Here is a 10157-nt window from a genome sequence, read left to right as displayed (position 1 = left end):
TAGCATGGAACAGTAAAATAAACAACACTAAAGACAAACCCATATTCTTCTTCTTCTCTAACCAAAATCATCATTTGCAGTCATTGATTTCAAAATTGTAATTTTTTCCCTTGAGTCACTAATGGACGAGCAGTAGTGAAAGAGAAAGGAGAAAATTGTTACTTGAGAAGTTGCAGAAATGGTGAGAGAGAAGTTGGAGAAGTCGAGGAGCAGCAACAGCAACCACAACAACAATGGATCTTCACTCTGAGAGGATGGAGAAGAGAGGAGGGAGAGAGACAGTTTTCTGATGATTTTTTTTTTTTTTTTTGAAATAAGAAGTGGGTTTCATGGGGGTTGAGTTGGGGCTAAAAGAGAAGAGAATTAAAAGGGGGGCTATTTTGTACTTTGGAAAAGTTTAATAAGTTTTAAAAATTATAATTCAAACCCCATTTAACTTAATCACATATTTAAGTGGAGTTTGACCTTGGCTGGTCAAACTTGTCACCTTTTCTAATTAGTGGACTTGAAAGGTATCTTTAGTTTATTTTTCTCGTCTATTTACAAAAAGTGAAAGTAGAAATATAATTAGTAATGTTAACTAAAGCTCTCCCTTGTGCTTCACGCTGACTTGTTGTAGTAGTAGTTAGACGACGACATGAAGGACTTTCACTATCTCTGATTAATATTTTTTGAACCTGTGATGGTAGCTCCCAAAATATCAAAACTTTATCCCCGAATTCACTATTAGCTGCAATACTAGCTAATTTATCCACTGCCATTTTAAGCTTCGTGATTTGAGGGTCATCCAATCTGTTGATCAAGAACCTGCAAGCATCCATAATAGGTGAGTGACAATACCACTCAAGGCACTAATTTTTCCAGATACGCCATATGTATTAAGCTTAAACATACCTGTGGTGGTGGCTGCCACTTATTATACATAGCTAGCATATTTGTTTGTCACTAGTATCTGCCTCTATTTTCTATTTGTTTCTGGAATTGAAATTGAAAGAATATCTTAAAGAATAATGAGCTCCTTTCTAATTTTTTTTGGTCTTTGAAATGAATTTTTCATTGAAGAATTGCAAAAGAGGTCCAAAAAGAAAATAAGAAAATAAAGAAGAGAGAACAAATGTATTAGGTCAGAAAAAAGAGAGGAAGTTGCAGAAGAAAAGTAGGAGAAATGACGAGTGAAAGGGTAAAAATGTCATCTGCTTTTTTTTTTATAAAATAAAATGAGTTTTTTTTTATCGTAAAATATTCTAAAATAGGGATAAATAGAAAATAACAAGAACGCGTGGGGACAACTAAGAAATTAATTGGGGTGTTCCCTAAGGGACTGGTATTCATTTTTTTTTTTTTCGTTTTTACATATGTTGAAAACGTAGGTATGTTTGGGTTATGGCAAAGTAAATGACATATGTGCCCTTGTAATAGAAATCGACATATCGCAAGCTTTCGGAACAGGCTATGGTTCGAGTCAATTAAAAACTTGTGATGATATGGTATGATTTGTAACTAATTTAGCATGTCAGCTAGGTTGATTATAGCTTGAAGTCATACAATCTGTCATGACTTTCATGCCACAAATTCTAAAATGTATTTTTTGTCTTTATAGCTTTGAAATCATAAAAGAGAGGTATAATAAGTGAAATATAATAAAAATAATTGAGAGATGTATCACAATTGAGATAGAATAAATAAAGGAGAGACACAAAAAATTTAGACAAAGTACCATAGGTGAAAATTTGGCGGAACCAGGATTTTCATTAAGATGTGTCAAAAAATTATAAGTAGGTTGCAAGTTAGGATCAAACTTGCTACCTTAGAGAATTTTGCAACCCCTTAACTGTTGTGTTGAACCTTCAGCTTATGTCAAGAGGCGTTAACATTGGTATTTATACTTATAAAACTAAATTTGACCTATCTATACAATACAATTTTTGCGAAGAGATATCGCTTTACACCCCTCGGTCAAGGTAGCTCCGTCCCTGCTGGTATGATTTGTGAGTAATCCAACCTGACATCTACATTGAATATAGCATGATGTCGTTCTGTCATGAATTGTATACCACATTCATAATGTATTGTTTTCGTCTTTTTTGTTTGTGTAGCATTTGATCATGATGATGGTATGTTTTCTGAGTATTCAAACAGGACAATTAAATTGTATACAACACGAGGTCATATTGATTTGTCATGACTTAGATGTCACATTTTATCGGTTTTGATTCCTCTTGTCATCATTTATATTGTTCAACTTAAGAATATTTTCGTTCGAAAATTTTCTATTAAACTTTAAAAGACTGTTTCTACAAAAATATTAAAAGTGAATATATATATATATATATATATATATATATATATATATATATATATATATATATATATTGAAATAACAATGCAAAAAGTATCCCCTGTGTGCAATTCACCCAGGACAACTCAAGCAATTTCCCGAAAGTTCTCGTAGCACTAACCCGTGTCCAGTCCAACTTGCATCCTGTGGCGCGTACACGCTATTCCAAATCCTCTTCGCCCTGCTCCTTCCTTTTTCTGTCGCCATTTCAACAAACTTCCCTTTCACTCCACCATTTCCTTCTTATCACCCCATTCATCATCTCATCTTATTCTAAACCATTTCTATAGCCGATTAATCTCCGTCTAAATCCAACCCGTAATTCTGTAAACATGCATAACGGCGACGTTAGCTCTTCCTATTACCAATATTACCAACCTCACTTACAGAACCCAAACCCTAGCTCTACTCCGTCTGATCATCCCTACAATCCCGTACAATACGCCTCCGCTCCTCCTGAGCCGTCCGATCAACAACAACAACAACAACAACAACAGCAACAGCAACAACCTTACACTTTCCCTCACCTTCATGCTCCTCACCCCAATTATTACCCTTATGATCAAAATCAAACCCCTGTGAATTACGATTATAGCACCCAAAATCCTCCTAATTATGATTCATCGTATTCGTCTGCTCCTCATAATGGCTTGAATGGTGACCAAGGTTGTTATGATTCGGGTATTTATAAATATAATGGTAGGAAAGATGAATTGTACAGTGACAGTCGACCCGAGTCGAATAAAGGGCCAGTGATGTTTGATGATTATGGTAGGCCTATTAATATTCAAAATGAGAGGGAGGAGAATAATAAAGAATATGAGAGTAGTCGTAAAATTGTGAAAGCAACTCCAAAGATGGAGGAACAACAGGATGTTAGTGCTGGTGTGTTGAAGTTTCGCGTTAAACTTTTATCAGAAGGGATTGGTCAGAGCGATGTGGATGTACTTTGTCAGGTTAGAATGTTAGTAGCATTATTGGTGTTTGAAAGGGAAAATAATTGCAGGTTCAAGTTATAATTTGGCCTGCTTCAATCAATCAATTAATCAACTAGGCCTCAAGTATAAACTAGTTTGAGTCGGCTATATGAATCTTCTGTATCTACTTACTCTCTCCGTTTCAATTTGTTTGTCTAGTTTTGACTTAACACGGAGTTTAAGAAAGTAAAGACTTTTGAGGATTTCTTAATTCAATTAATTTATATATCAATCAGAAAAGCGAAGAGAGTTCCATTACATATTGATTGTTGAGCTAATCAATATCAAATATGAAAGGGAAATCGTTAAATTATTCAATTAGGTAATAATTTAAGAATAATTGAATTCTTTTTTCAAGTTGATTCAAATTATTCTAACGTTTTAATCTTGTGCTCTTAGATATGTAGAATGTACCAATATGTCCTTAAATCTTGTGGTCTTAAACATGCCATGTGGAAAGTTGGAACTAAAGAGTTGCCAAATTAGGAAAGAGACTTTCTTTTCGAAATGGACTAAAAAGGAAAATTAGACAAACAAATTGAAACAGAGGGAGTAGCATTGTTGGTGTTTGCAGAACTTTGATAATCTTGAAAAGGAAACTAATTGCTGGTTGAAGTTATAATTTGGGCTGCTTTAATCAATTAATCAATCAATCAATAAATCAGCTAGGCCACAATTACAAACTAGTTTGAGTCGGTTGTATGAATCCTCTGTATATTCTTAGTATTTAGGAACTCATTATGTTTTAACTATTTTTATATTGACTATCAGCTTATTTCTACTCCACTATTTTTTGGGACTGGCTATGCTTTGGCCTGCCTATCACTGTTAATTCATTTATTTACCAGTTCGCCAATTATAAATTCTATTATAAATTCTAAGTTTTGCATTGAAATTCAAATTCAGATTGGTCTAGATGGAATTCGCATACTTGATCCCGCTACGAGCCGAACTTTGAGAATATATTTACTTGAGAATGTGAAAAGATGCGAGGTAAGCTTGTCATTTTGGTTGTATTCTGGTATATGTTATGTCATTTGCAGACAAGATGGTGAAATAAGTTCATTTGTTATCCTTTCTCTGTCAGGTGTTGGATTCATATATATTTGCATTTTGGGCCAAAAACTCGGTTGACATGGAACCTAGACGAATCAGGCTGAAATCAAATAGCTATACTGTGAACAATATCCTGGACACTGTGACAGCCGCAAGTATTCAGGTGAAAAGATCTCTTACTCTTTAAAATTTGATCTCATCCCTCTGTATGTTCGTGTTTGATAAATCTTCCTTGGAATCGCTACATATAAGTTTAAGCCCTGCAGTAGTGGAATGTGTTGAGTTACACAAGTTTTAGTCTTCTTTATCTGACTTAATATCCTTCTTTTGTTTGGCATAAATGTAATCCTGCTAAGGGATGTCTGACCTGTTGTCTTACTGGTGTTAGAACTTATATGTTGCTCTCAGGGCATGTAGTTCGTGCCAGAAAACTAACACAAAATGCTTAGGCATTTGCTGATTTTTCACACACTAATAACTCTGGAGGTAAGACATCAAGTGCCCTTTAGTTTCTTTTTCCTGTCATGGAAGGTTTATGTTATTTGGTTTTATCCACCATTTGTGCTAAAAGAAGTCTTAGTCCATATCAGTGACGTGAGCTTTTAAATCCAAGAGGTGTCTGGGTTTAGCTACTTATTTGGGGATAAAGAATTCTGGAGGATAGAGGCGGGCTAGGCTCTAATTGGTTGTGGAACAGATGGAGAGATTGTTCCGTGTTGAGGTGAAGTGAGGGAGGGGTACAGGAGAGTGAGGACTAGGAAGGAGGGAATTATGGGGGGGATGAAAGGAGAATTGATGGTTAAGCTTTTGCCTGTTAGTATTTGGCAGCTTACAGCATGAAGATACTCAACAGGATAGCTAATTTAATTGGAGAGCAACATGGGGAACGGGCTATTTGATTGGTTCGGGATTGAGTTGTTCCTGATTTGAGGTTTTGATATCAAGTTTAGGCTTGCCAAGTAGGTAGGAGCTTGAGTGGTTTATTGTAGAAAGAGGTAACAAGAGAAGATGCGGCAGTTCCAAATTTGGAAAAGAATTATGCTCAGACACACGTAGAAGCGAAAATTGAATGGAGTATATGAGATCACAAAGCAACAAGGATAGTTGGATTGCTGTATGGCCATTAATGGAATGACATCATTAGGGGTGGAGAGCGCAAGAAAGTTTATTCAAGAGAAAAGACTGGCTAAATGAGCCCAACATGAATTAGCACAAATATGTTAGGAGATCTGAAATCAGGACCCATTAATGGGGCTTATGGAAACAAAAAAGTGTAAACGAATTGAAAGTATCCTAATTTTCTTATCATCATTATGGGAAAATTGCTAGGCCTTTATGCTTGGCCAGTAACATGGCATTGGAAAAGCACAAGAGATTTGGTCCCATCAACAGAAAGGAGGTTGTGATTGACTACAAAGTGTTTTCTTTAACTTGCTATGGACATGCGAATTTGGTGCAGTAGGGATGGCAAATTTACTAACCCATAATTTTCTGCATCCCTACTATTAGCGAGTTGTGGATGGGGATCGACTAAGTGACCACCTTGTCCATCCCTCCATATCTTTGAAATACCTTTGAAGGTTACTTCAATTTTATTTTCACTTATAATAGATATTACTTTCCTTGCTGGTACTCTGTGATTAATTGGGATATCTTTGGATATGTATGACTTTGGGATTTAATTGGAGAACTTAGGTATGTCTTATGGGTAACAGTAGAGGACAGTAGTGATGCAAGTGACTTTGGTGGGTCAAGATATTCCTACCCGTAGAGGATGCAGATAGGTGGAAGGCTTGCAAACCCCTCTCCTCCGCCCCCCCCCCCCCCCCCCCCCCCCCAAAAAAAAAAAAAAAAAAAAACCCCACCCACCCTAACCAAGCAAAACAAAGAGCCACAGTCATCACCATCTTGGTTTTTTTTTGGGGAGGGTGTAGAACTTGTACTTTTCATGTTATACTTGGGTCAATTCGACATGTCAAAATAGGTTAAAGTGGAGGTTATAATTTTAGCCAGTTTTGCTAGCTGTTTAAGGTTTTATCCTGTATTCACACAGCAGTAGACTGAAAGCTTCAAGTTGCATTTGGCGTATCCACTTACATTGGCATTTCCATTAGATTTGTAGCCTTCAAGTCATCAACTGAAGCAACCACTATAAGCAACTGTGAGCTTAATGGATTAATTGTACACATGCTTCTATTATGGAACTCAGATCAAGGAGATGGGCGAGAGTAATAAACCTTCAGATTCAATCAAGGGATCTGATCAAGCTGCTGAGAAGAAGAAAGGTTTTGCCGATTTGATGAAGTTGATGAGACCACTCAATGAAGAGAAAGAATTCTGGGTTAGATTTATGATCAACAATTGCATTAATTTAGTGGTCGTCCTTTCCATTATTTTCTGTTGAATTGACTACTGCAAGTAACTCTTACAAATTTGTGGCTCTATTTTGCCGAATTATTGTCGTATAGATTCCTGATGAAGCAGTTCGCAAGTGCACTTCTTGTGCGACAGATTTTAGTGCTTTCAATAGAAAGGTACATTTATTTTGAACAATGGTGTAAATGTCACTTTTTCGTATTTCGTGTTTTAATTTTTTTTTTTTTAATCTCATTTCTTCTTTAAATCTGTATCAGCACCACTGCAGGAATTGTGGGGATATTTTCTGTGACAAGTGCACACAAGGTAGAGTTGCCCTCACTGCGGATGAAGATGCACAGCCAGTTCGAGTTTGTGACCGATGCATGGTATGCCCACATAAAATAACGGGTTAATTGCAGGTTTATGGTTTTCTTTTATAAAGATGTTAACTGTGACTTATTTTTTTAAATTAATGGGATGTTAAATGTGACTTTCCATGCTTATATTTCTAAGGTGATGGCACACTGTATTTGTTCAGATGAAGTTTGACTAGAAAAATGTTGTATACACTTTTCACCTCAGCTTTTCACTCACTGGTAAAAGTAGACACACACTTATTCCAGATGATTTACACCCTTTTCTAGCACTTGGGATTTTTAGATATTGTTTGCCAAATCCTTTTACCATATTTTAATTTTTTTGGCACGAGATCTCAATTGTTCTGATTGATATAACTTTTGCACTTCTCTTATCTGGAAGCTTGGATGGGAGATTTTTATGGTGTTGGTAGTTGCAACCAAAGAGTCAATTATGCTCCCTTACTGGAAAAAAATTATAAAAAGTAAAAACTTTCGTCCTACTGGACAAGCTTGATTTTGGGATTTTCTCCCATAAAATTGACCTTAATAATATATCATTCAGCTCTAAATCTTCTAACCTCACCCTTAAGTTTGTCAGAGTGTGAGATTGGTTTGAAGCAACACAAGTGCAATTACTACCTGTAAAAAGTGATGCTGAACTAGATCTGATAGGAGAGTGATAGGGGAACAAATTGAATAGAAGTGGAACCGGGAAAACTTGTGGATTAGGTGCACCAGAAAATACTTTAGGGAAAAGGGGACATAAGGAAATCATGGAATCTCGCTGGAGCTCACTGTTTCATGCTTGAGGGATATAGATAGATGAAGTGGTTTAACACCATGAGCAGCTGCAAAGAGACTTTCCTTTTCAAAAGCTACTAAATGTTTTAATAACTGAAAAATTTCTGCCAAAACCCCAATTAAATGTAGAAAAGATTGGAAATCTAATCTTTATCAAAAAGAAAGGGGAGATCTAATGCTCCAACTACATAATTGAGCCCATTAAGGAAATAGCGCAAGATAAAAGCACTGCAAGTGTTCCATCTATTTGGAAACATTGAAGAACATAGTATTTAATTATTCTGAACAGAAAGCTGCTGTTGCTTATTAAAGATACTACCACATGGGAATTTTAATTGGTGACATATGATCACACATTGCCCTAGGGGTAGTGATTATTTGCTTTTTCATTATTGCATCTTCTATCATCTGGCTAAAGAATATGACTATTTAATTTTAAAAGGAGGGCATTAAACCTATCAACATTTTTTGGACTAGAACCTTTCAACAGTCTAATGAAACTATGGACTCTTAATTTCTGATGGTTACTGTATTCTAAAGCTTTTCAGTCCTTCATGACAGTGTCTTTCAACATTTACATTCTTTGATCTGTTATTTTGTTCAACATGTTGATCTTCCGCGTTTTGCTTTCCTTTGTGATCTTATTGGTTGCAATAGTCTTGAAGGCTTGAAGCAGTATTTCATAAGATGTAATAAGATTGAACTTTCCTCATTTTGCAGGCAGAGGTAACTCAGAGACTCAGCAATTCTACAGAAGCAGTGACAAAAGTTGCTGCATTGCGAAGTCATGAGGACCTTACGAGAAAACTCAAGGTGAATACTGACTTCCTAGGTTCTTTAAATTATTTATCAGGACTGTTCAGAATTTTGTTTAGATAGGTCATTGGAAGTGTATCTTGAAAGTCAATACTGATTAGCTTGTGTCCACAATTATGGAAGTTACATTACTTTGAACATTTGTTGATGTTTAACAATTTTGAGATGAGCAGTTGGATAAGCGAATTGGATAGAGAACATGTAAGCAAACAAAAAATCATAACTCTTTGCTACTTTAAATTCGTGATGTGCTTTATAAAGCTTCTGGTTAGGGTTGGCATGTATTTTATCAATGGATTATAAGTTCTTTTTCTTTTAATGTTCTATTTTCCTTCTATATTTGGCCAATGTGTTATGTGTCCCTACTTTAAAATTTTCTATTGCATCTTCATCAGAATATACTAATTTCAACAATTGAAATTCATAAACAGGAGGAGATGGACAAAAACCGCAAGACCTCGACAGGTAGTATCCATGGCTGAAAACAGTTTCTTATTTAATTGGCTTGAAAATACACATGTTTAGAATGATTGCTATCTGGAAATGGCATGCAAACCTTTCTATGGCTATTACAAGTTGGAGAATGTTTTCTCTTGGAGCTGATGGTGTATCATTTTCAGGTCTTAGTTCTCAAGCATCTAAGGGGATGAGAGAGGTAGAGTGTCCAACTTGCACAGTCCATTTGCAGGTTCAGTACCATAGACCATGCTTTTGTCTTCTTATGTTTGTGCCCTATCCTGAAAAACCTTTTCGATTCTGTTAACCCAAGAATATACTGCCCCTGTGGATGAATTTTATATGGATTTGACTTTGCAGGTTGAAGTGCCAGCTTCTGGATCAGAAACTATAGAGTGCAGCGTCTGCCAGCATCCGTTCCTTGTTAGTGCCCATTGATCTGCAGAGTTTGCTTTTGTAATATTCCTGTACTAAAAGCCATTGTGATTGTCCTATAACTTATAGTTTTCAAAGGCTATTATGGCCTTTATGAGTGAGATTTGCATTATTCTCTCTTTCCAGAATGTTGGTTCTTGTACAAAAACAGTTACAGTTGTACATCTGTATAGTACTTAATTCGGTTTGGGAAGTAATATAATCTTAGAAACATATTGATATGTTGATAGATGCCAAGGGGCATGCAAGCCAAAATGTTAAGTTCATTGTACAATCCAGATTTTTCCTTGTAATCTTTTCTATACTTTGGATTATTGCTATAGATCTTAGTAACCTTTATAATTAGCATAGACACTCAACGGTATGGGGTTCAGATGAATCAAAACTCTAAACCTTCAATTGACTGGCCGAAAGAACAATACATGAGCCAAGAACTCTTTGTAGAGGTCCTGATGATTTGCTTGCACATAAGAGCCGTGAAAGCTATTATATCTCTATTCAACCAGGCATGTTAGTGTAGTTTACAAAGAAATACCATTTGCATTACGAAATCGTTTCATC

General features: G+C 35.9%; 1 protein-coding gene across 1 annotated transcript; it reads left to right on the top strand.

The window, feature by feature from the left end:
* The first annotated feature begins 2410 nt into the window (after window positions 1-2410).
* On the top strand, window positions 2411-9916 carry LOC132625194 (protein FREE1-like). The gene is made up of 10 exons (XM_060340022.1): window positions 2411-3294; window positions 4222-4308; window positions 4403-4534; window positions 6581-6712; window positions 6840-6905; window positions 7005-7115; window positions 8610-8702; window positions 9137-9170; window positions 9326-9393; window positions 9522-9916. The coding sequence occupies exons 1-10, from the start codon at window positions 2671-2673 to the stop codon at window positions 9597-9599; spliced, it is 1425 nt and encodes a 474-aa protein (XP_060196005.1). The 5' UTR covers window positions 2411-2670; the 3' UTR covers window positions 9600-9916.
* The last annotated feature ends 241 nt before the right edge of the window (window positions 9917-10157 follow it).

Source organism: Lycium barbarum, chromosome 12, assembly GCF_019175385.1.
Source record: "Lycium barbarum isolate Lr01 chromosome 12, ASM1917538v2, whole genome shotgun sequence".
In the NCBI taxonomy this organism is placed as follows: domain Eukaryota; kingdom Viridiplantae; phylum Streptophyta; class Magnoliopsida; order Solanales; family Solanaceae; genus Lycium; species Lycium barbarum.
Note: the sequence above shows the minus strand (reverse complement) of the source record. Positions and strands in the feature narration are given on the sequence as shown.

Excerpts from the sequence above, each read along its gene's own strand:
- LOC132625194 (XM_060340022.1), top strand. The coding sequence starts at position 2,671 with ATGCATAACGGCGACGTTAGCTCTTCCTATTACCAATATTACCAACCT. Across the intron at positions 4,535-6,580 it reads TGACAGCCGCAAGTATTCAG|ATCAAGGAGATGGGCGAGAG; the intron begins GTGAAAAGATCT and ends TATGGAACTCAG. Across the intron at positions 8,703-9,136 it reads ACCTTACGAGAAAACTCAAG|GAGGAGATGGACAAAAACCG; the intron begins GTGAATACTGAC and ends ATTCATAAACAG.